Below are 25989 nucleotides of genomic sequence, written 5' to 3' on the forward strand. Positions count from 1 at the left end.
CTAGCGCCTGGGACCTGAGACGGAGTTGGCTTTCCGTGCATGCAATTCCAGGATTTTGGTTTTTGTTTGGGGTTTCTTTTTTCTTTCTTTTTCTTTTCTTTTCCTTTTTTCTCCCCCCCCCCCTTCCTTTTTGCAGGGAGTAAGAAGGAAGCGGAGGGTATCAGCAAGCCTGCCTTTCGGCTCCTGCAGGAAGAGCCCATGTAGTTAAGCGCTTGGGTTTCCAAGGCAGGGCTGCCCCGACGCCTCGGGGGGGTTCGGCGCGGGCGCTTTGTGCTCATGGACCAGCCGCGCAACTTCTGAAGGCTCGCCGGCCCATGCGGGGTCTTTCCGGGGCGCGGCGCCGCCTGCAGTCCCCCCTCCAGCGCCGGGGCTGGAGTTGCTGAGCAGCCGGGCCGCCGGGGTCCATGTAGCCGCGGGCCCAGCGCGGACTGCGGCTCGGCGCGCGCGCGTCCCCCGCCGTCCCGGCCCGGCGAGCTCCCTCATGTTGCAGCCCTGCGGCGCCCCTTCGACGACAGGCTGTGCGCGACCTGCACGGCGCCCGGCGGCGGAGCTTCATGTGGGGCTGCGGCCCGCGCAGCCGGCGCCTCGCTGACCGAACGGACCACCGGTAACCGGAGACCGCCTGCCCCCCACCCCCGGCGCCAAAGGATATCGTATGTTCAGGTCCAAACGCTCGGGGCTGGTGCGGCGACTTTGGCGAAGTCGTGTGGTCCCCGACCGGGAGGAAGGCGGCGGCGGCGGCGGCGGCGGCGGCGGCGGCGAGGATGGGAGCTCGGGCAGCCGCGCTGAGCCGGCCCCGCGGGCACGAGAAGGCGCGGGCGGCGGCCGCTGCGAGGTCCGCCCGGTAGCCCCGCGGCGGCCCCGGGACGCGGCGGGACAGCGAGGCGCCCAGGGCGCGGGGAGGCGCCGGCGCGCAGGGGGGCCCCCGAGGCCCCTGTCCGAGCCGGGGGCCGGCGCCGGGGGCTCCCCGCGGGACGTGGCGGAGCCGGGAGGCCCGGGCTGGCTGCCCGAGAGCGACTGCGAGACGGTGACCTGCTGCCTCTTCTCGGAGCGGGACGCCGCGGGCGCGCCGCGGGACGCCGCCGAGCCCCCGCCCGGGGCGGCCCCGGAGGCGGCGGGCGGCGGGCGGAGCCGCGAAGCCCGCTCGCGGCTGCTGCTGCTCGAGCAGGAGCTCAAGACGGTCACGTACTCGCTGCTGAAGCGGCTCAAGGAGCGCTCGCTGGACACGCTGCTGGAGGCGGTGGAGTCCCGCGGCGGCGTGCCGGGCGGCTGCGTGCTGGTGCCGCGCGCCGACCTCCGCCTGGGCGGCCAGCCCGCGCCGCCGCAGCTGCTGCTCGGCCGCCTCTTCCGCTGGCCCGACCTGCAGCACGCCGTGGAGCTGAAGCCCCTGTGCGGCTGCCACAGCTTCGCCGCCGCCGCCGACGGCCCCACCGTGTGCTGCAACCCCTACCACTTCAGCCGGCTCTGCGGGCCAGGTGAGCGCGCGCGCCCGCGGGGGGGCTCCCCTCCGCGCCCCTCGCCGCGGGGAGCCCTCCGCTGCGGGACCCCGCGGGGCTGGCCGAGCTGCGGCTGCACCCCTCTGCCCCACCCCCGCCCTCCACCCGCGCGGGCTGGGCTCCCGGAGCGCGGGGGCCCGGCGCCCACCGTGGGAAGCGCGTCTCCGGCACCTTCCCGAGGCTCCTGCAAACCTAACAGGGTCCGCGTTGGCGTCCCTCCGCGGCCTCGGGGGTCTCCTGTAGGCCGTGGAGGAGGAGGGCAGGCCCGGGAGAAGCCGCACACGAGTGTCATCCAACCGCGCGCCCCCCACCCCACACCCCACGCCCGCCAGGTTTACCCCCAGCCTGTGCCCAGGCCTGTAGCATTTGGTACACCTATGCTCCTACCTATGCTGTACCTTCCTATATCCAGGTAGATACAAGTTGTGAAATTGGGCGTAGACAGTTCATGGCTAGAGTCAGAAGTGTCCATAAATTGCCACACTGGTTCCTTTGTATAGTTTGGAGCAATGCTCTCTCCGAGTGGAGACCACCTTCTTGCCCTGGTTGCTCCCAGCATCCCTTGGGTGTCAAATGTCAGCCCCCCACTCCCCCCCCCCCCCCTCCTCCCCATCATTGTCAGTTCTGTGTCCAGTCTTTCTGGAGTTGAGGGTCCTGGAGGACTGTCCCGAGGTGGAGGAGGGGAGGAAGCCAGGTATTTTATTTACCTCTGAGAACTGCCTCCCTTCTTTGTTCTCTCCCTGGGATTTCCCGCACCACACCCCACCCCCAGTCCTGCTTACCTGAGTGGGCCGGGAGTTCTGGAGCAGAGATGAGGACAGGTGGAGGCTTCTGGCCCCCCTGGAAGCGTGCAGTTCCCCTGCTCTGACCTCTGTACTGCAGGGCTCACACATTTCAGGCCGTGGCATCCTAGGCGTGTATGCACCTTAGGTGGCATTGGGGGTCCTTTGGCGGCGGTAGGGCTGCTGGAAGATTAAAGGCTGTTGGGATTGGAAGGGCTCTGAGTTCCTGTAGCTCTGTCCTCTCTGGAGAGACAGCATCCAGCCTCGTGGTGAGGACAGGGTCAGATCACAGATCTCCGGACTCCCAGTAGGGAAGGGGTGGCGGGCTCAGGATTTGTGTCGGATGTCTTGTTCACATGTGCGGTAGTGGCTGGAGGGGAAAGGAAGGTGTTTCCGTGGTTCCACTGATTGGGGTGGGGGGGCAGCTATGGGAGAAGCAGCACTGATCTGGCTCCCCTGGTTCCCACATGGTCACTCCCGGCCTTTTATTTGAGAGCTTTTGGCAGAACCTGACCCGTGGTCCATGGTAGGCTTTCTCTGCCCCTTTTTCCTCTTCCAGGCAGCTTCTCCTGGAAGTGGCTTCTTTCTCACCCATCTCTCACCCTGTCTCCTCCCTCACTCTGGGGACGGGGGTCCATCCTGTTTCTGGTTGCCTGTCCCTGGTCCTTTTTGTTGAGCGGGAGAGAATTGGTGGCACCCACGCTGCACTGTTAGCAGGCGCTGGCAGGTACTTTTCTCTCTTACCAGATCAGTCTTTCCACAAATATTTGTTGAGCACTTACTCTGTGCCAGGCACCATGCTGGGTGCTATAGCGGGGAGAGTGGAAATATGAGTAGGATCCATGCTCTTAAGAAACATAATCCCCCCCCCCCCCCCGGGGGGAGATGGGGCAGAGATGGGGGAAGAAGGGCCAGGTCATTGGGTCTGAACTCTCAGAGTGCTGTGGGATGTGTAGGTAACAGGATCCCCTCCAGGAGCTCCATAGCTCTCTCTGGAGACAGCTTTGGAGGATGGGTTGGGGAGGTGGGCAAGGAGCAGGAGGAGGAGAGAGCCAGCTGCGAGTCGAGGTGCCAGGCACGCTCAGGTGTGGGAGCATGAAGGGATGCACCCCGCCCCTGCAGGCTTAGAAGTCTACTTAGGTGGTGGTTTGAGTTTGGCACTTGGGTGGCTACAGGTTGAGGGGCGAACTGCGATGGCACAGGTCTTCCCCATGGCCCGGGTCCTAGGCTCTCTAGTAAGCCTGACCTTGGATGAGTAACCTCTGCTCACAGTCTCCCTGCTGGTTAGTGGGTGGCTCTAGGAACAGTCCCCACATCTAATTCTAGACGGAGCATCGGCACTTAATTCCCTTCCTCCTCCCGAAAGGAGGCACTGTTGCAGGGGCTGTGTCTGTCCTCCTGCCTCTTGGCCAGCCCTCTCCTCCCTCTCCCCATTCAGGCCACCCTGGAGGCAGTTGGGAGAACTGATGGTCTGGGAAGAGTTTTCAGTAGGCGCCAGGTTGACCCTCTTGCTTCATCCCCTGCCCGATGGCTTGGGCCGCTGGGACTGAGCACTGGGGAGCCCTTTGCTGCCCACCCCACCCCTGCTGCCTGGCCGCCAGCCTGGCTCCTAGAGCTGGGCGGGTGCATAGCTGGAGCTCAGCCGTGCGCATCCTGATAAGGAGACTGCTCCTTCCAGGACTCTGGGGGAAGAGGGCTGGGGCAGTGGGGCGGGCAGTCGGGCAGGCAGGCAGGCAGACAGATGACGGACAGACACACTCATGGAGAGCAGGCACATGGCTGGAGAGTACACTGGACAACCTAGCAGGCCAACCGAGGGGCGCCCACCAGTCACCCCGGTGCCCACCTGACCCCCACAGGTGCTCAGGTGGCAGGAGACCCCTTTCTGGGCAGTGCTGACCCCTGCTGCTCCCATCCATCAGCTTGCTTTGGGACTTTGGGGCCCGTTCCCTTCTCTGGGCCTCTTTTCCCATGTGTAAAGTGAAGGGGTACACAGACTCCCTGGGGTTGGATGGGCAGATTCCAGGTGAGGCAGGCCTGCCTCCCCTCCCCTGCCCTCTCTCCCACACTTGTCTCAGAAAGTAGGGGTCCTCCCTCCAGGTCAGGCTCTGTCCTGCACCTCCGCTTCCGTGGGAGTCAGACCCCCAGCTCTCCTTCCCTTTGGTGTGTCTTTCTGTCCCGGGAGAAGCCAGTTCGCTGAGCTCCGTGCCTATGTGGACGGAAATGTGGAGAAATACTTTAATCACAGTTCTAACCTGTGTTTATACAGCTCCTTTCTCCTGAAAGTATCCATTAACTTTGGAATAAATCTCCTGCTCTTTGCTCCACCACTTTTTTTTTTCTGTAATTATATTCAGTAAATTACTATTATCCAAATTGCGCCAGGGAAAGAGACAGAGCGAGAGAGAGAACTTCTAAACGACTGGAGGAGGCCGCCTAGGAAAACACAGGGTTCCCAGGCCAGGACTATAGGAATTAGAATGGGCTAAAAAGTTTTCCTTTTATTTGGCCTGGCATTATCCCTTTGAAATGAGATCAATTTCAAGTTGGGCTTCCAAGCCCCTGCCCCGCCCCTCTGGCGGCCCCTCGGCCCGCCCGCCCTGCTCCTCGGAGCTCCTCCTTGGAGGTGAGGAAGGGGTGATAATGTGCAGTTTGCCTCTTGCTGGCGCCAGCCGGCCGCGCTGTTTATCTGGCTGCCGGGGGAATCTGGGCAATTAGGCTCAGCCGGCCTTAAAGCGCCAGGAGCTCCTTTTCTGAGGCTCCCATCCCGGGCTGGAGGTTGAGCCTTCGGGTTCTGGGGAACAGAGGGGACAGGCGCTTGGGAGGCCCCCTCCCCACCTACAGCCACCCCTGGGAGGGTGGCAACTGAGAGGCCCCGGGGGAGGCCTGTGGATCCTTTCCTAAGGGAAGATGCTGGGCTGCAGAGATGGGAGTGGAAGGCATTGTCCCAAACCGAAACATTCCCAGGCACGGGGAGAGGCTGGGAACTCTTCTGGCTTTAACGTTAGGGTCTAGATCCCTAAAGGCTAAGTACCCCCCAGGGGCTCACCAGAGGCGCGTCTAGACTGAGCCGAGCTGAGCACTAACCTTCTGGTACACTCGGCCCCTGGCTGACTGCTCTTCACTTCTAAAGGAAGTTGGAGGAGATTCTTGAAGTTGATGCCTGAGGCTGGAGTGTCTGATGCCTGTCTGTCTGTCTGTCTCTCTCGTCCATGTCTTTCAGAGGGGCCCGCGAGGCTCTAGGAGCTTTCCCCTTCAAGTTTAGAGCATCTGAGTTATTACTAAAAAATCAATACAACTTCTGCAAGCACGAAGGTAGCTAGCTTCTAAGAGGGGAGTGGATAGAGTGCCTGGAGGCAGCCTGCACTCTTGTGACCTTCTGTCTCCCACTTGAGCACCCGCCTTGCCCAGCTGAGTGAGGGACCTAGGGGCTCCTCTCTCCCAGAGCAGTGGGGCCTGGGAGTGTGGCAGTGAAGTGGATGGGCCCGTTAAAGGTCACCCAGTACTGTTTGGAGCAGCATTATTCCTAACAGACCCTAATAGACCCCAAACGGAAAAAGCCCAAATGTCCAGTAGCTGCTGGCTGGCTAACCGAATGTGGTATATCCATACAACGGAATATCATCCAGCCATAAAAAGTGCCGTGAGTGCTGCTGCACAGACGAGCCTTGAAAGCATTCCACCGAGTGAAAGAAGCCAGACACAAAGGGCCACATGCTATTATGTGAACCTATTTGTGTGGACTGTCCAGAGTAGATAAACCTATAGAGACTGAGGGTAGATTTGTGGTCGCCTAGGGTTTGGGGTTTGAAGGAATAGGGACCCTCTGCTACTGGGTCAGGGCTTCTTTGGGGTGAGGGAAATGCCCAGTAATTACATGATGGTGTTGGTCTCACAACGCTGAATATATATACTAAAAACCACTGAATTGTACACTCTAAAACTGTGAGCCTTAGGGTATGTGAATGAGAACCGAGTTGTTTGAAAAAAGGTAACTCACTGCTGGTCCCCAAATGGCCTCCCCCTTTGTTTAGCAGAAGTGAGACGACATCCTCTGCCTCTCCATGTGGCCGTGGATGGGTCCTTTACCTGGGCGGACCTCAGGTACCCTGCCAGTTCAAAAGAGCTGCTGAGCCAGGTGACCGTGTGACGTTATCAATCCCTGAGCCAGGTGACCGTGTGACGTTATCAATCCCTGGGTCTGGGGGTGGGGGTTTGTAGGCCTTCATACTTTTTAACTTGCCCAGGATGGAATTTAGTATTCGGCTTCCAGCCTCTGAAGTTACTCCCCAGTTCTGTGCGAACCATCCTGCTGCAGCAAGTGGGGGCCCGGTCAGGTCCCTCCTAAAAACTCTGCAGTTCCTCACCAGCTGGCGTGATGGACGTTTCAGTACATAGGTTTGCTTTCTGCCTCATTCGCATGAGGACACACCCTGCCCAGGAGTGGCCAGGGGTGGTGGGAGACTCGGGTGGCTCCTTCAAGAGGGAGTTCAATAGCCCTTCTGCCCTCCCGCCTCCATGTTTTGGGTCCCAGATAAACAGCCCCTGGGAGAAATGACAGTGGCCTGGCTCCAGCTGCCTCTGCCCACGGCTGCCAAATTTCACTTTTGGGGGACAGATCTGGGCGGGCAGTTGTCCAGAGCTCCCCACCGCGTGTGGCCTGAGCCGCAGCCAATCAGATTTTTCAAAAGGAGCCCTAACACAGGAATTACAGGCCTTCTGATAAGTGAGTGGGAGAGTGGAAAGGGCACGAGGCCGGGGATCAGGAGACCTGGCTTCTGGCTGTAGCTCCTGGCTCTGCCACCAGTTTGCTGTGTGTCCCTGAGGGAGTCCCCTCCACTGGCCCGACCTCTGTGTTCACTGCACGGCCTCAATTCTCTTTCCCCTGTGGGGCTCTAGCCCTGCTTGCATCTTGCCTCTTGTCCTTAGAGGCTGGTCCTCACTCAAGTCTGGTCTCTAGCCCCTCCAAGGCCTGAGGACCGGTGGGCAAAGTGGCTCCTACTTGTTGTGGGGTCCCGTTTGGGTCACCCCTTTCAGCCACTAGGGCCTTGCCTTCCACACCTTTGTCTACAGAGGCCCCCAACTTTCCATTATCTTGGTTACCGTTGTCTTTGTCCGCAGATGTTTACTGAGCACTTTTGGTATACGTGATGTACTGGGTCCAGCTGGGCCGAAGGGATGTGATTCGGGGTGCCTCTTGTTGCCTGTGTCTTTGGGATGTAGAGCCAGAGTCAGGCCAGGGCCTAAATTCCAGTTCCACCATGAATGATTGGATGGGGGTTGGGTGGGGACACCAGGCAGGTCAGTTTTCTCATCTGTAAAATGGGAATAATGACCATCTTACTTACTTTCGAGAAAGGATGAAATAAGAATAGGTGCCCATAAGCCTGATTAACCACGCTGTTCCTAAGATCCAAAAGAATAAAATCACTTACAATACTTGAAGTTGAAAATGTCCAGCATGGAGAAAGACACAGGGTAGGCATTCAGCAAATGTTTGCTTCTCTCCCAGTGGCTATTCCATGATTCACTTTTCCTTCTCCCAAACTCCTGTCCACAAAAGATTCCCTGTTTCTCGACCTCAGAGCCTTGACTTTGTTGAAATAATTTCAGGCTGGAAAAGCTGGGTGGGGAAGAAGTGAAGCTGCATTGGGTGTATGGAGCAAAACAAATGTGCCTACAACTAATTGTGCCTTATTATAATTGCGAAAAACACTTATTACCCCTTGTGTCATTACTGATACCTGCCTAATAATAGTTATTACCGCTTTACTACCACTGAGAGTTTGTTTTAGTTTGCGATTTGATGGTGTTTAGTTTCATTTAGGGAAAATGAAGGGTCATTTCATTCATGCAAATTGTTACTTAGTTTAGCAAATTGTTACTTCCCCTAAAGCAAGAGGCTAAGGAATTCTTCTGAAGACAAAATATATGTTTTTAAGAAGGAGTATTTTAGGCAAATGAAAGGAAACTAAAAGAAAAACACCGTAGACAACGAAGAATCACAGAGGGTCTGAGCTGGGGGAGGCCATGGAGAGCTTGTGGTCCACCCTGTCTCTTTAGAAGGGGGAAGACTGAGGCTGAGAGCTGGCTGGAAGTGACTGGCCTAAGGTCTCCCGTCTGGGAGGGAAGCTGGGTTGACTTCCTGGGTTCTCGCCAGTCTCGCCCTCCTCCCTGCCCGAAGAATGTCACTTGTAATGCAGCTGATTTGGAAAGGAGCTCCTGCATCTCTCACACTCAGTTCTGATTAGAGCTGCCAAATTTAGCAAATAAAAGGACAGAATGCCTAGTTGAAGCTGCATTGCTGGTGAGCAGCCCATAATTTTTTAGTATAAGTATGTCCCAAATAGTGCAAGGGACATACGTACACTGAAAATTACGCCACGTATATCCAAACTTCAGATTTAACCGAGCATCCTGCGTTTTGTCAGGCAGCCCTAGCTCGGACTTGCCCTGCACCTACGTTGCATTTGTTACAATAACAACAGTTAACTGTTTGTGCAAGTACTTTTCTAGAGTACCAAGAGCCATCTTCCGTGTATCGTCTCCATCTGCCCTCCTGGCAAACCTGTGAGGTCTTTATGATTATCATCCCTATTTTAGAGCTGAGAAGGGAGACCGGCTCAGAGAAGTGAAGTAACTTGCCTGAGGTCACACAGCCAAAGGTGGCAGAGGAGGGATTAAGTCTGGGTCTGAACCTCAAGCCTGCGGCCCTTCCTGCTGGGCAGCAGAGGCGGTGGGAGACAAGAGTTTCCTGGGGGCTGGGTTTATTAGTTGAGGACACCAATAATCAAAAGCTGGCTGAACCCCCAGGTATGAAGTTCCCCTGCCCCAGCCGTGACATGTTGTGTCTCCTGTCTTCCAGAATCACCACCACCCCCCTATTCTCGGCTGTCTCCTCGCGACGAGTACAAGCCACTGGGTAAGTGTGTCCTCTTCTCAGTCCAGGGTCCCAGCCTCACTGCTGAGGGGCTGGCGGGGAGGTGGGGGCGAGCAGCAGGCCTGGCTGCCTTTGAGATGGGGCGAAGTTTTCCAAACACACCTACAGTTGGGCCAAAGCAGACCCAGGCTCTGCAGCGGGCTATTTACATCTTGAAATTCCTCCGCTCATCATTAACCTCTCTGTGACCTTTAAACATGGGCCTGCGGGAGATGAATGAGTTTTGGCTTAAGCACCTCATTGGAGATGGGTTGGTGTTTCTCCCTTTTATTCTCTCCTTCCCCCAACCCTCAGTCGGTTCTCCTTTAGCTTGTGGTCATTAGCGCTGTGACATTATAGGTGGAGCATGGTGTCACTGTTGAGAGGAGTGGTGTGTCCCGCCCCCCCCCCCCATTTTAAGCCAAGATGTTCACCTGGGAGGAAGCAACAGTGGGGACTGTGTAGGAAGCCTGTGTATTGGTGCAGAGAGCCCCTGGCATGGTCCGTCCCCAGGTGAGCTCAGTGGAGGCAGTGATGTCGCTTTAGGCAGGCCTGGTTCGGAGGCGGAATGTGTTTTCTGGAAAACGTTGTGGCTCGATGAGCAGCTCCTATCCTGGAGTAGACAAAGCATGCGGTTTTACAAGTAGCGATGGCTTGTTTTCTGGCCCTGCTGTAGCCTCCAGTGGAGGATCCCAGGGGTGGGGCGAGTCAGTTTGGCTTTACTAGTACCAGGAGAGCCACTTCGTGACCCAGGCAGTTCCCGTGGGATTCAGACTCTTCAAAGTCAGATAGCACGGCAGTGATGCTAATACATTCCACCAAGTGACCACAAGAAGTGGGTTTTGTTTTGTTTTGTTTTGGGTAAAGGCCTCTTCCCAGTAGCCTGTGTCAGCATCATCTGGGAGGTCACTTCCAAGTGTCACAGACTCTCAGGCATCCAGGCCCCCTCTGGGGAGTCAGAAGTGCCCACCGGGGCCCTTCGGGAGTTTGACCTCTTCCGTCTAGGAGGACAGAGGCTGTAGCATGACGGCCTGTGAGTCAGTGGTCTAATGATGGCGATCCCCTCATTGTTTCTCCCCATGGCTGGTCATCCCCTGGTTGGAGGAGCTTTATTTAGTTCTCCAGGGAACCAGAGAGGTCATCTGGTGGGACCCTGGCACTTCAGAGAGGAGGAATCTGGCTGAGGGATGGAGGGGGGCTCCCCAGCTAACGAGCGGCAGCGTTGAGGCAGGAACCCACGAGCAGCCCCCCTATTCAGCTAGGCCATCCCGCATCCCTCCCTCCTGGGCCTGTTTCAGCATCTCCCAAGTCAATATAATTGCAGTAGTTGCTTAGAAAATCCCTAGTTCCATTGGCGGGGCGATCCCCAAATGTTCTTAGTAAATGTAACCCCTCGGTTTAAATGTCAAGGATCAGTGCCCCAAGGAATAGGTCAGCCTGTGATAAAGCAGCAAAAATCAGGACGCCGCCTGGCCCTGCAGAGCGACCATTTGGAAATCAACAGATATCCTGGTTTTTTTTTTTTACAAATGGGACAACTGAGGCCTAGAAAGAGGAAGTGACAACTTGCCGGTGGTCATACAGCTCAGGAGTCTGCACACTCCAGCCCACCATCTGTTTTTGAATGGCTCGTGAGCTAAGGATGGTTTGTACTTTTTTAGATGGTTTAAAAAAAAAAAAGAATCAAGAGAATACTATTTCCTGATTCGTGTGAAGATTATATGACATTCCAAGTTTAGCATGCTGGAACATAGCTGTGTTCACCCATTTCCATATTGTTTCTGGCTGCTTCTATATGATAGTGACACAGTTGAGTAGCTGTAACAGAGATTGTGTGGCTCGCCAGGCTGAAAATTTTATTTACTGTGGGGCCCTTTGCAGAAAAGGTTGGTGAGTCCTGGTTTTTATGACTGATGACAGACATGGGACTCAAACCTGGACCTCCAGCTTCCAGACAGTGTCCCTCCTTGGGGTGGAGCAGTGATCAAGGTTGGGAGTGTTTTTCTCCACCAGCCACTGCGGTGCTTCTGAGGTCAGGGCTTCACTAGAAGCAGTAAATGGGAGAGTTTGGAAGAATGCACACCTGAAAGGTGGAAGCCGTTCCCACTCCCGGGACCCTCCCAAGCTGTCCATGTTGGCTCTCTAGCGGTTCCCTTAGAAATAAGGTTCAGCGTGCGATGTTGCTACTTCAAACAAAAAAGTGGCAGCAAGACTCAGGACACTGAACACTCTGGGAACATTAGATATGAAAAGCAAAACTTAAGTTCCCACTTGGGCATGGTGGGTATTATTTTTATTTTAAGGAGATTTTTCTATCTGTCCTTATTTCCCTCCTAACACGTTTTACCAGCAGATAACTTTTTTGTGCCCTGATAAATAGTCCGAGCTATTTTCTGTATTATTTTCTTTTCCTTGCATTGTTGCTTTTTCATAAACAAAAAGTCAGTTCACTTCTAAGCCTCTGTGATCACATGAGACCGAAAAACAAAATAAAACCGAGAACACCCAGTCAGCATCTGGCAAGTGGGAAACAAAAAACAAAACAAAACATAACAAAACCCCAAATTGGTTAATGTTTCATCTTCCCGTTCCCCAAACCTTGTGGTAGAAGGGGGAAAAAAAATCCTGCAGGATTGAACGGAATTCTAGCTTGCCAGGGCCTTGGCTAACGGTTTCTGTCCTAGGAATCCCCAGCTTGGAGTGGCTCTCCTGAGCCAGGTGGGACCAGCTGAGCCAGACCTGGGCTGAGCTGGGTAAGAAGGTGACAAGCTGTCAGCCTCACAGGACATGCCTTATGACTCTTTCATACGGATGACAGCCCGTGGCTGGTAGCTGAGGAAAAATTTTGCAAGTCTACCTGCCCAGAAAGGCATTGGCTTATCTGAGTAGCAGCTCAGAGAAAACGTGCAAGAGTGTTTCCTTTCCCCATCTCGGTGCCCTGCAGACAGGGGAAAACAAATTCCCCTGTGCATTATCATGCCATTTGAAGTACTTAAAATGACTTATAAAAAAATTAAAAAATAAAGAACACCTAAAAAAAAACAAAAAACAAAAAACAAAAAAAACCAGTCCAGGCATTTGAAAGTTGCTCTATGAGTAGGTTTGGATATTATGGAGTGGAGGAGGGAAGAGGGAAAAAAAGTTAATCTGGGAGCAAATGCTTGAGCCCTTAATTAGAGGGGTGTAAGCAGGATAGAGGAGGATGGCTGCTAACTTGTTAAAACAGAGCTTCCCCAGCTCCAGCAGGAGGAAGGAAGGAAGGATGGAAAGAAGGAAGGAAGGAAGCAAGCAAGCAAGAAGGAACAACTTTAAGAATTTTAATGGTTGTAATTAAGCACAGCAACTATGAATTGTTTAGGGGCTTAATTTATCCTTACCCGTGGAGGCTCCAAGTTGCTACTTGCTCAGTCCCCTGAACTTGGGTTATTTCTGTGGTCAGGGTAGTTGAGACTTTTTCAGGTGCCAAGGCTGCAGGAGTCAGCATTTTCCAGAGAAGTTCCAGGGCTGGCTGGCCTGGTCTCCTCATGGGACGAGGTTATGGAGTAGCATCAGAAAGCGGGGAGGGACATGTTACCCTTTGCAAGCACCCGCGTGCGGACACATGTGCACACGTCCGTGCCCATGTGCACGCACACACATAGACACACGCAGATGCACAAGAAGGAAGAAAAGAGAGGAGCGCGCCCCACAGCCAACTAAGTTGTCTTTCTCTTTCCTCCATAGATCTCTCTGATTCCACATTGTCTTACACTGAAACGGAGGCCACCAACTCCCTCATCACCGCCCCGGGTGAATTCTCAGGTTGGCATTTCTGTCCTTGCACGCTGCTGTGTGTTGAACTTCACAGAGGGGACGGGGGTGGGGTGGGGGGCTTGATGGAGGCCGTTTTGGATTCCTCCCTCCTCTTCTTTCCCCCTTTCCTCCCACCTCTTGAAAGGGAAGACTCATAGTCTTTGTCGCCGGCTTCGTTGGGGTTAAGGACCATCTGTACAAATGAGATCTAAAGATGGTCACTTTGAAAGTGCCTGTTTCCCCATATGTTCACCCGTTGTCTCCCCTTGGCTCTCGTGGAACAGGGGAAAGCCCAGCACAACTCTCCATCCCTCATTTTAGCATGGGGAGCCTCTTCTCCCAGCTGCTGAGATGCCACAACATGCATGTTTGTATACATTTATGATGTGGGTTTCTCCTTCTGTCTCCTCTCTGGGAAAGGCTGGACGGAGAGGGTCAGAAGAGGGGAAATGGAGCGGGTCGAATGAGCTTGGGGGAGGATCTGGCAAGTGAGGAGTTCTCCAAAGGCTGGTGGTCTCCATGCTGCTCCCTGAGCAGTGGATACTGGGCTAGGAAGCAGTGAGAACCCCAGTTTGGAGTCCCCCAACCCGCTGCAATGAAGAGGTGGCCATAGGGATCCTCACATTCCTGAGAAAACCTAAACCAAGCTTTCCTTAAGAAATGAGAGGTTGGTGGTGACTTGGGGGCGTCGGGGGCCAGGAGGGACTCTGGTGCCCAGGTCTCTGGGACCCTTTGGGAGTGTGGTGGATGGGTGTGCTATGAAGATAGCTGGGGCTCGTGGCCTGGGTCTGGGCTGCATGGCGTGACAGCCATTCGGGCCGCAGCTGCTTCCCCAAGTGGGCATGGCTGGCTCTCGGCATGAAGGCCTCTGTTTGTGTGCATCTGAGCTGTCCTTCCCCCGTGCTCGTGGCATAACAGCAACAGCAATGACATAGCTGTTTATGGAGTGTTTCCTGTGGGCCACATCCTCTGCTCAGGCCCCTGTACCTGCGTCATCTTACAATAGCAGTAAAGTGTGACCCAGGTCACATAGCAGCAGAGCTGTGCGCCACGATGCCACTGTGCTCCTGGCTGCTGTTCGTACAACGTATCCTACAAGGGCTGAATGTACCTCCAATTCCTCTGTCCTCTGTATGAAGTTCCGTCATTCTTGTCATCCCCTCCCTGTGACCATAAGGGGGACGCGATGCTGGCTGCGTGCGGCTGCCTGGCCACTTCCCCTGTCTGACCCCTTCCCCGTTCATTCTGTATTCCCCCACAACTGTAGGAGATCGAAGATTCTAGGAAAACGAGAAGCTGGAGGAGAAGGTGACTTGCCCAGGGTCACACAGTAGGGCTCGTGGCACAGCTGGTACGGCGTCCTGGTCTTCTGGGTTCCCCTTGCCTTCTGGTCTCTGGGGGCTCCTCAGATGAGGGTTCTCTTCTCTGTGCCTTTTGGCTTCTACTTGGTTATAATGCCTTTCCTTGAAAGACCTTACCAGATGAGCATAAGAAGTCAACATCTGAATCCATTCTTTTTCTTCTGTACTTGTGTGGAAGGAAGCCACATGTAATTTTGAAGCAAGAGATTTAGCAGTGTTTCTGAATGCTTGATTCTGTGCCCCTGCCAACCCTCAGAATGTATTCAATTTAGGTGGATTGCATTGGCATGGGTAGCCTGGATGGATGGGTGATTTTTTGACATCCCCTGCCCCCCACCCACCCCAGTAATGGTGGAAACTCCCATTTGCCGAGGTGCTTTAGAGCTCCAGGTATTGGGGTGTGTTCACAGATATAGTCTCTTTTGATCTCTGTCTTCCCAGAGCTTGGCCTGATGTGTGGCTCAGGCAGGAAGCAGCAGACCCCAGAGCACCTGCAAGAACCAGGAGAGAGCACCCTCTGGAGGGGCATCTCCAGGGCCCCTATGTCTGGGATGACCACCCAGTCATCCCTGAGCACTGTGATACTGGCCCGTGAGCAGACCCCTGCTGCTCCTTACTGTGGACGAGAGCTGCATGGTCCACATGAGAAAATGTGCTGCCTGGTGGCTTCAGATTCTGAGGGGCTAAGGGAACTGGGAAGGAAGTTTGGGGTTTGTGGTGTGGGGATGGGGGGATCAAATGGGGTTGCTGGGCGTTGGTCTGAGTTCGAGGTTATTTGTCTCAGGAGGTGAGTGGAGCATTCCTCACGTGGTCACCCAGGTACCTGCCAGGGATATCATGCATCTCCTCCCATTCTGGGGGCTCGCGCTGTTCAGCTTTTCCAGCTTGTTCATGCTGTGGGAATCTGAGGGCCCATGGGTTGACACTGCCCTTGCCTCCTGGGAGCTCATAGGGGTTATGATGCCATCACCCTGGAGGACAGGCCCAGGGAGGGAGGCCCTGCAGGGTGAGGAGAAGGCCCAGTGGGGTGACAGGTCTCGGGATGAAGGCAGGAGTCATCCAGCTAGGATGGAATGCAGGGCTTGCCCAAGGGCAGTGCAGGAGGTGAGGTTAGAAAGCTGACGGACAGAATGTGTTGGGCCAGGCCAGCCTGTTTGATGTTCAAGGACAGATAATAATGCTGCTGCTGACAACAGTTGACATTTATTGACACTCATTACTTAGCACTTTGCTAAGAGCTAGTCATCCTCCATTTCATTGACTCCTTATTGCAACGCAGTGAGACAGCTATGACTCCTGTGTTTTATAGGTGGGGAAACTGAGGCTCACTGCTGGGCCAGCTGCCCAAATTCCTGAATTGTAAGTGGCAGGCTCCAGGCTGGGAGCTTGAGCGGTGTGACTGCCCAGCCCTCCTGCCCTGAGGGTCCTGCCTGGCATTCCACAGCTAGGGTTCCCATCCCCTTTGCTGAGACATACCCTGCCAGGGATGGGGGAGGGGGGCACAAGGGAGTGTGATCAAAAAGATCCCGGGGACAGCCTGGCCCTGTTTTAGAACCGGGGATCGGGGTTGCAGGGGTAGCGAGAGGCCTAGAGCTCTGTGCTCCTTGTCACCACTGGACAAACCCTGCAGACTACCCAGAGGCCACAGCGGCCAGCTGCCCCAGCCCCTCTGTCTCCCTGGGTCCTGGCAGGCTGCTGCGGCTGCTGAGAGGCTGGCCCCTCACCTGAGCAGGACGTCTGCAGCCCCAGGACAGAGACCCGTCTTGTCTGCCTTACACCACGGCAGTCCAGTGCCCAGCGTGGAGCTGTCTGTTTTTATCCAGCTCCAGGGTTGCTGCTTCACTTTCTTGGCTGTTGTTGGGCCACTTTTAGGGGGTAGTGGGCATTGTGAGGCACAGTCAATAGCCAGGGCAAGGAAGGACACGTGGGTGGCAGGGTTGGGGGGATGGCAGGAGAGACTTTCTAGTTGTGGCTCTCTGCTGAGTGGTTAACAGGACACTCTCATCTGATCTGTTTATCAGCTCCTAGGTGCATGTTTCCTGCTAAACAGATGACCAAAGCTCACAGGGGACAAGTGACTCCACTAGGATTGCTCAGTGACGGGTAGACACAGAGTTTCTGCTAGATCTAAAGACTCTGACGCCCAGAGTCTTGAAGGCCTAGAAATCCCTTTTGGGGTGACTTCAGATGCTTGACACCCTGGATTCCTTGCCTAACTCAGGGCCTGGGTGCTGCCTCTGCCTATCTAAAGTCCCCTCAGGCTATCCACCCCACCCACACGCCAACCCAGGCATAACCTCTACCTTTCTCTCATTCCCTTGATTTCAGTTTAGTTTGGGGAGGACAACAAGGTTAGCTAGTTAAATTCATACTAAGGTGTGAATGGCTGATTGACAACCCGTCTGGGCAATTTGAAGGTGGACTATGCCATAATTGCAGGATAAAGGGCCACACAGGCATGGCCATTGTGAGGAGGGTTGAGGGAGGAGGGTAGGGTTCTCTTGGCTCCTGACTGCTCTAGGCTAGAAGAACAGAATGAGCACCGCACCAGGAGCATTATGCCCTGGGTGAGGAGGAGAAGCCAGATCAGGCTCTGTGTTTGGTGCTGAGTGGGCGTTGGGCCATTTAAGGACAGCCTGAAGTGCTGTGTTGCTGTAGAAGCCAGGCCTTCTTCACTCCAATGCCATGGGGCCCGGGGTGCAGCACTAGGCCAGTTCTTCAGGGACCAGTGACTCCCCTCTGGTATCCTATTGCAGTGCCTATTGGGTAACTCTTCGAATGCTTTATTGAGCACCTACTGTACACTAGATGCGGTGTAAGCTGCCAGGCACAGGGACTGAGCTGTCCCTTGCTGACCTTGGATGTGAGTACTGGTATCTTGGTCGTCAGAGCATGCTGCGTCAGTGAGAGCGAGCCCCCTCATTTTAAAGAGGGGGAGGCCCAGTGAAGGAGGGGGCTACGTGGGATCATGTGTGGGTTGGGAGCTCAGCTGCATGTGGGTGCCTTTCCTCCACCAATCAGAACGTAAGCTTCTCGAGGGCACACCGCTCATTCTCTAGGATTCCTGCATTCTGTAGATTGACGGAGTTTGGGAGCAGAGGCTCAGAGAGGTTAGAAGAGTGGCTGAGGGCCGCACTGCAGGCATAAGCAAGTATGGTCACAGCCCCGGTGGGGCTGCACTGCTCAAACACCTGCCTCCTTTCATCTCCGTGGTCTCCGGAGAGGTACCCTTTGGGGTCAGTGCGGTCGATGCCCCTTGTCAGCGTCGACGAAAGCTGGGGGAGGAGCACGTTGGCACAGTGCTGGTTCCTGCGCCTTCCTCCTTCTCGGGCCCAAGGTGCTCTCCTTGGATACTCCCATCTAATAGACTCTAGAGCTGCTTGTTCGCCAAGGTGCCCCATTCAGGTCAGGCTGTCTGTGCTGAGCCTCTGTAGCCTAATCGGCTGAAGAGCATGGGCTGTGCACCCCTGGGGCCCTGGGTTCAAGTCCCAGCTGTGCCCTTCCTTCCCTAGTTGTGGGACTTTGGTGGCAGGCACTTAACCGCTATGAGATGATGCCTGTGAATCAGCCAAGGCTTGGCACGACGGCTTATGGTAGATGTGGCCGTGACAGCGTGGCAGCTGCTGTGCTTATAGCTGGAAGCACAGATAAAAAATGACATTATCTCCATTCTCACGGTACTCAGATAGGTGAAGACATGGTAATAATAAGTGGTAGAAGAGGCAGTCTAGGGGAAGAAGAGATTAGTGATTGACCCTTGGTGTGGTAGGGAGGCAGTCCTGGAAGTCTTCCTGGAAGAGGTGATACCCAAGTTGAGTTTTATGGGATAACTAGGAGTCTACAAAAGAGACAAGGTTTGAGGGGAGTAGACGTGTTCCAGGTAGAAGAAATAGGAGGTGCCAAGGTCTGGAGGTGTGAAAACAGCTTCATGCTGAAAAAGCAAAGAATTTAGAGAGGTTAGGAAGCAAAGCCTGTGTGACAGTTAGAGCCTGGGTGACATTGCTGTCCCATGACAGTGCTCATTGCCCATAGGTCTAGGGGTGCTGTGTGCCAAGTGAGTGGTTTAGGAGGGATCGTGGAGGGTGGGGGAGTTTTAGCTGCAAAGAGGGTTTCATTTGGCTTTGGGAAGCAGGAAAGAAGTCTTACCTGGAGTTCGAGGCAGATGGTACCCTGACAGAGTTAGACTTGAACCCACATTGGTTCAAGTGGGGACAGATTCAGAGCTGGCTTTTGGATCAAGTGGTCCACACTTGCCCTGCCTACCCCGCAGGTCAGGCTCCGACCTGGAGGTGGTGGGCCAGGACTGACGCTGGACTCCCGGGTCAGGACCACCTTGCCATCTCCAATTCAGAAGTGGCCCCGGACTCCTTGCCTTCTCCCAGGGCAGGGTGGGGGAGAAGGACATTCACCTCTGAGTTCACCGTGGGCAGCATTTGGGACTTGCATCAAGCCTCTTTCATGTGTTTTTGTTTTTTTTTTAAGATTTTATTTATTTATTCATGAGATACACAGAGAAAGGGAGAGAGAGGCAGAGACACAGGCAGAGGGAGAAGAAGCAGGCTCCACGCAGGGAGCCTGATGTGGGACTCGATCCAGGGACTCCAAGATCATGCCCTGGGCCGAAGGCAGGTGCTAAACCACTGAGCCACCCAGGGATCCCTCTTTCATGTGTTTTTGTTAGTTTTGACCAACCAACCAAAGTGGGGAGGGGAAAGCTGCCTTCTCTCCTTTAAAACTCCTGGGTGTGTCACAAAAGGACCCTTCTTCCTGGGCTGTTTGTTTGGCGCTGGAGTAGAGGTGGCGACCGGTGAAGGGCAGCCGTGACAGAGGTGCCTGCAGCAGCCCTGGAGGACCAGGCAGCTGTGGAGGGGTCCGGCCAACCTGGCTTGCCAAGAAGCAGTGTAGGATGGCAAGCAGCACACTGGAGTGGCTTCCAGGCTTGGCTTTGAGCTTTATCCAGTGGTGTGATCTGGGGCAAGCACCTCACCTCTCTTGTCTCAGTTTGCTCAGCTGTATATTGGGCCATTGGGCCACTGATCTCAGGGGCTCCTTGGTAATGATGTGTTCCAGGCAGAGAGTACCTGCTCCAGGGCCACAATGGGTTGTGCATGGAACTGGGCTTCCGGCCTGCAGTAGCTTAGCTTCCCATCATTGGCCCAAAGCTACTGTGCCTGGGACAAGGCCATGCAGAGGCCATGCAGAGGCAGGGGCTCAGTGTCCTCCCGGCTTTGGAGCACTAAACCTCAGGGACTGGAGTAGGGGTCCACTTGACTGATGAAGAATCCAAGGCCCAGAGAGGGCAGCTGATGTGCCCAAGATCACATGGCTTTTATATCCTTTGGGATCCCTGACAAAGGACCCCAGGGCCAGTGTGTTTCCTGATGCTGGGCTTTGGGATGACAAGTCAAAATATTGAACATTTATTAAGAACCTACTGCAGGTGATATAAAGCAAAGAAAGCCTGGACCTTCCCCTTTAGGATCTAATGGTTTAGAAGGAAAGGTAGACAGCAAGCAAAGAATGCTGAATGATTACGTGTCCTCAGTGCTGTGGAGATGTGGGCAAGGCTCAGCACCAGCAGAGAAATGAGGGCAGGGGATGCTGTTGGGGTGGGGACGGGGTGTTCAGGGAAAGCATCAAGGAGAAAGTGATCCCGGGTTGGGTTTTGTAGGGTGGGTAGGAGTTCACCAAGAAGACAGCAGGATATAGACAGCCTGTCAGATAGAAGGAACAGCTCAGGCAGAGGCAAGGAGGTGCGCAGTAGCCTGTGTGTTCTGAATTTGTTTGTGGCTAGAATATGTGAGAGATGGGGGAATAGGGAAAGATGAATCCTAAGAGATCATCGTGAATCTGGAAGAATGGACTGGAACAGAGGGATTGTGATCATTGGGATCAGAGGAACCCCGGGATATACTCGGTCCTGAAGGGGCCCTGGACCTTGTCTGGCATCCAGCGTGGGGCTTAGCCCATAGCTGGAGGTCACTGTAGAATGAATGAAGGAAGGAAGGAAGGAATGTTTTGGTTTTGGTTTTTGGGTGTGTGTGTGTGTGTGTGTTTGTTTTCCCTCCGCCTGGGACAAAGAGATCCAGAGTGAGAGAGGACACATAAGATCCTAACACACATTTGAGAATCACAGTTAACGCAGAGGCTCTGTGCCAGGCTCTCTCTAAGTGCCATGTATGCATTCATTCGTGAATCTTCCCAACAGCTCTGTGAGGTAGCGACTTTTGTTAGCCAAATTACAGAAGTCACTGAGGCTCAGAGAGGTTATCCAGCTAGGAAACAATAGAAGTGGTGATCTGGCCCCTGCTGGGCTCCCCGCCTCTGGCACGGCTCCCCCTGCCCCCTGGAAGATGCAGGACTGACATAATTCTTGCTTCTCTTGGCACATCTGTGCCCGCGGGTACCTGAGATTTGGCATGAACAACTATCACCAGGTCCCAGAGCCGCTCGGCTCATCGGATGGTTGCCGGATGAATAAAAGAATGATGAGTGGCATGGCAGGTGGGTGGGTTTCTGAGGGGTGTTGTGGAGTCAAGGGGGCATCCTCTTCCCATCCAGGGTGGTTTGGCTCGAGCTGGAGGCAGCCAGCACCCCCCACCCCTTCCTATACCTCAAGCGGCCTGTGTCTCTGGGAGAACCAGCAGGTTTTCTGAGCAGATCTGAAATTCAGAAAATGCACTTGGTTGCATCCAGCCTAATCACAACCATCTGTATGCCGGGCTCTGTGGCTCGCCCTCCTCCTGTCCCCCTGGCACGCCTTCCCTGGGCGTCTGTAACAATCGGGAGCCGCACTCGAAAGTTTCCTTGTCAGGGTAGAGTCTTTGTTGCCAAGAGCTCCTTCTTTGATGCAGAAAATATATCCTGAAGGTACTTTGTCAGATGTTTTTATATTAAACATTCTCCCTCCATGGCCCTTGGCTGCCAAGGGAAGTGGAGATGCATCGCTCTCCTGGTTGCTCTTTGTGGAAAGAATTCCTGGTGTTTATGGGCCCTTTCCCCACACCACCCCAGTCAGGGCCTGGCACCCTCGGCCAGCGAGGGGAAGGCCTTGGGGGTGGCATCCCTGCAGAGCAGAGGCTGCCCTGGCCTGAGGGCGGGATGCTACCCTCACCCCGTGGAGGAAGCTCCTGGGTTTGGCAAAACAGAGGTCTCCTGTCTGGAGGAGGCATCAAAGCTACTGCCCCAGACTGCAAGGTGAATCATTGCCAGGACTTTAATTGATCTTTAAAGGGAGAGGTAGGAGCTCAGAGATGGGAGCCTGGAAACCATTTTAATCTCGGAGTTGTCCAGGGTTGTGCCAGCATGGGACAGAGCTGGGGAGAAGCGGCTGGGCTTTGGGCCTTCCGTGCCAGCTGGGGGAGAAGGCGGGGAGGTAGGCTCCAGCACACAGCCTGGGCTCCCAGCGGGGGCAGAGAGCACCTGTTCTAGCGCCGGCCCTGGCCCCTTGGGCTGAGTGGGCTGAAGCAGGGGCACCCAGAGGCACCTCCGTAGACAGGCTGTCTGCATCAGGAAGTCCCAGGCCGTGTCTCTCTCCCCCTCTGCCTGTCTCTGCTTACCTTCTTCTGTCCTCTCGTCCGCCGCCTTACATCTGGCACCAAGAAGATATGCTCCCCAGCTGCCGTGAGGCTGTGTGGTCTTCTGCAAAGCATGCATCTGCTCTGGGCCCTAGGGTCTGCCCAGCTAGGCTGAGGGGTGTGGAGGGTCCTTCCAACCCACCCCCAGAGTTGCAGGAAGAAGAGGGGACCCTTTATAAAGCAAGGACTCCAGGCTTCTCTCAGGGGGCAAATGCTGGGAGTAGGGTTTGGGGGGCTTGACTGTGCCCGGCTCAGGCCTGGTGTGCAGTAGGTACTGGGATTGTGTCTATGATTCACAGAAGGGCCCCCAGAGGGCTTAGAACAGAACAGGTTTCACAGGGATGCCGTGGTTTCTCCACACCCCTGGACTCACTCAGCTCATGTTGTCTGTCTCAGGCTCAAGGAAGCCCTGATTTGGGTTGGCGGAGCCCTGCTCTTTGACCTGAGAGAGGAGCCGAGGATGGCAGGGAGGGCCCGTCTCCTCCTTCCTGGCTGCTTAGCTGTGTCTTGGCTGCCCACCCTCTTCCTCATGGAGCAGAGGCCAGAGAGAGCCCCAGGGGCTTCCTTCTGAGTTTAATGGTAGTGCCACACTGGTCTGGGGGCCAGGAGACCCAGCTCCCAGTCCTGGCTCTGTCCCATATCTCTTGGTGGTCTCAAACAGCTTTGGCTTCTCCATCTGTAAAATGGGTCAGTTGGTATATTGGTCCTAGACCCTCTTTACGCATTAGAGTTCCCTGAGGAGGTTTTAAAAAGCCCAGACTCCCTTCCAGAATGGTTGGGGAGGGTCAGGCCATCAGGATTTTTAAAAATTCCCCAGGTAATTCTAATATGCAGCCAGAGCTGAGAACCCAGTTCTAGGAGCGCCTGGGGGAGCTCAGTGGGTTAAGCATTCGGCTCAGGTCACTATCCCAGGGTCCTGGGATCAAGCCCCCAGTTGGGCTCCCTGATCAGCCGGGTGTCTGCTTCTCCCTTTCCCTCTGCCCCTCCCTCTGCTTGTGCTCTCTCGCTCTCAAATAAGTAAATAAAATCTTAAAAAAAAAAAAAATGACCCCACAAAAGAACCCAGTTCTAGAGGGATCTAGAACATCCAGGCCATCTTCCCATCAAGGCAAAGCCTTTTCTATAGCAGGCCCCCAGCCTATACTTGATCACTTCTGGGGATGGCTACACATCTTAAAACGGGTGTCGTAACTTCCCGTTTTCAAGTAAGAAAACCGAGTGTGGGAGGTAGTTCCAGGGACTTGCTCAAGTCACTCAGACGTTCGCTCAGCTGCTCCTTGAGGCTGGTGTAGTTTTCGTCTTCTGCAGTCAGGTGGGTTCTCTGATGGCTCAATAAAGCTTGAGGCAGCCCCACTGCCCTCCGCGTTGCCCTGACGCCTCCCTTGGTGTGAGTAGCTTTACTAAAAGGTAAAATGGGCCACTCAGCTCTGCGCAAGCCTGCTTCTGGACCTTGAAGCAAGGTGTGGAGTGAGGTGTGTCGATGATGGGATGCTTGGGCACCCAGCAGGCAGGGATGGAAAGCTCAGGCTTTGGGGCCAGACAGACCTGCAGTGTAAATCACTTAGCCTCCCTTTTGCAGCCTTACTCCACTTCTCACAAGTGGGCACCATGGAGATCTCGTGTGTGTGGTGCCTGGTGCGTGTTTGGTGTTCCGTAGGTGATAATGAGGTGCCCCGGTGACCGAGTACCAGCATGCAGGATAGGATTGCATGAAGCAGAAGGTACCCAAGGTGGGGCCTTCTCAGGAAACAGAGCCTAATTGGAAAGATTGGGGGGAAAATCACTTCCTAGAGAGGCAGGGTAAATGTTGTTTCTTAGGGGAACAGTGGAGGCTGGGAGATAGCAGCTGCCCAGGGCAGCTGCAGGGGATGCTGGGAGTGGAGCTGGGGCGAAGGTCAGATGGAGGGTTTCACCAGGTCACAGGGAAGAGGGCACCCCAGGTCACGGGGCTGATGAGCAGAGGCCAGGTGATGTCAAGATGCTTCTCTGGGAGTGGTCCTCGCGGAGCATTCGTAAGTGAGGCCCATGGCAGGCCCTTGACATCGCTTTGGGGATGGCCAGACTTTTCTCTGTGGTGGGCCATGGCTGGGTGCCCCAGATTGATTGATGGATGGATAGACTGTATCCTTCGAGGACGGGTTTGTATGGCCCAAGAGTGTAGAGTTTTGTTTGTGTAATGTAAACTTTTTATTGGTGTATATAATATGTGCGCGGAAAACCGCATATATCACAAGTGAACGGTTTTTCCAAACGGAGCATATTTGTGTTACTGTTGCCCAGATCAAGAAACATAACGTGACCTCAAAAGCCCCCTTTCATGTGCCTTTCCAGTCATTTCCCACCCCACCGCTCGCTCCGCATGGGTAACTGAGCTCTATTCTGACTTAGAATAGGCTAATTTTCCTGTTTCTGAAGCTGGCACAAATGGAAACCTATACTAAGGGCTTTTCTTTTTTTCTTTCTTTCTTTTTTTTTTTTTTTTTAAATTGAGATATGATTGACATATAACATGGTATTGGTTTTAGGTGTGCAGCATGGTTTTTGATGTACGCATGTATTAAGAACAATCACCACGTAAATTTTGTTAACATTCCCAACCACGTAGTGACAATTTCTCTTTCTTGTGATGAGAACGTCTAAGGTCTACCCCCTTAGCTACTTTCAAATACACAATCCAGTACTGTTAACAGCGTTGTACATTATATCCCCAGGAATATTTATCTCATGACTGGAATTTTGTCCCTTTGGACCACTGCCCTCTACCCCTCTGCTTCTGGCAGTCACCAGCCCTGTGGGTTCTTCTTTAATGCAGCAGAATGTTCCTGAGGCTCATCCGTATTGTTGTGAATACCTGCGATCGCTCAGTCGTTGCTGGACTAGTATTCCATGGGCGCGTGCCATGGTTCTCCTAGGCTGATGTATCCATCTGGGTACTGATGGGCACCTGGGCAGTTTCCAGTTTTTGGCTCCTACCCATGGCGTTACAATAAGTGGACATAAGGACACATATCTAGCTGGGAGCGGAATCGCTGGGCTGGGCATTAAATGTGTGGTTAGCTTTATTCCATGCACTGCCCGGCTGTTGTTCCAAGACCATGGTGTTCAGTGAGAAATGCTTCTAGGATGAACAGTCGGTTCATTCCACCCATTTTACAGCTGAGACCGGAGAGGGGCAGTGCCTGGCCTTGGCCGCACGCCTCCCAGTGGATTCACCCTACCTCCCTGCTTCACCCCTAAGGTAGGATTTTAGCTCCCTGCCCTTTCCAAAGGCCCTGGGCGGTGCACTCTGGGAAAAACAAAAAGGAGAAAAGAGGGAAAGGAAACCAAACATTGGAAAAGAAGTGTGTTTCCAATAAACTGGGCCTTTCACCAGTAGCCAAACTATTACATTCCTGTACCCCGGGAGCAGTCGGCCGGTTTTGCCGCTCTGGGCTGTAAATCTTGCTGGGCGTTGGGCTGGGACTCTCGCATCGTCCCCCGGACACACAGACAGGCAGTGTCCTTCGGGGCCTCGGATCCTGGGGCATCGGGGTGACATGTCGTTGTTTGCGTGGTCTGGCCGTGCCCCAGGGGGGGCTCTGGCAACCGGGGAGCCTAGCCCTTCTGAGGGAGCAGTGTGTGAGTTACCGTAAGAGATTTTCTCTGCCCGCCCACCCCCTCCCTTTCTTGGGTGCTTTGATGGGTTGGAGGTGTTTATAGGCTTGATTCATGACCGAGTTACCAGGGTTTTCCACGGAAATAACTTATTAAAGGGGCCGTGCACACTGCGACATTGAAGTCTGCAGAGGGGCGCGCATCAAAGGCGGCCCTCCAGAGCCAGGCAGTTCCACTGGCCGCTGCTCAGCCCCGGCCCAGGAGGGGCAGGAGGGGGCTGGGCCTCGGCTGCAGGAAAAACACTTGGGCTTAAGAAAACACTCCCCAGACAAACCCAAATTCAGGTCCACGGAAAAAAAAAAAAAAAAGAGGGGAAAGTGAAAGCCCAGCATTCCAGGCCAGCCCTCCATCGGACCCTCCTGCCCAGATGTGGGGACATATGTGGGTACCTGGCTGACGCATGGTGCC

At 54.6% G+C, this 25989-nt stretch overlaps 1 protein-coding gene across 1 annotated transcript in view; it reads left to right on the forward strand.

The window, feature by feature from the left end:
• The first annotated feature begins 655 nt into the window (after positions 1-655).
• Positions 656-25989, forward strand: part of SMAD6 (SMAD family member 6) — a 75165-nt gene continuing 49831 nt past the window's right edge. Inside the window, exons 1-3 of the mRNA XM_025472399.3 lie at positions 656-1475; positions 9144-9200; positions 12921-12998. Of these exons, the coding sequence (XP_025328184.1) occupies positions 656-1475; positions 9144-9200; positions 12921-12998 (955 nt within the window). The remainder of the gene's footprint in view (positions 1476-9143; positions 9201-12920; positions 12999-25989) is intronic.

Source organism: Canis lupus, chromosome 30 (genome assembly GCF_003254725.2).
Source record: "Canis lupus dingo isolate Sandy chromosome 30, ASM325472v2, whole genome shotgun sequence".
Lineage (NCBI taxonomy): Eukaryota > Metazoa > Chordata > Mammalia > Carnivora > Canidae > Canis > Canis lupus.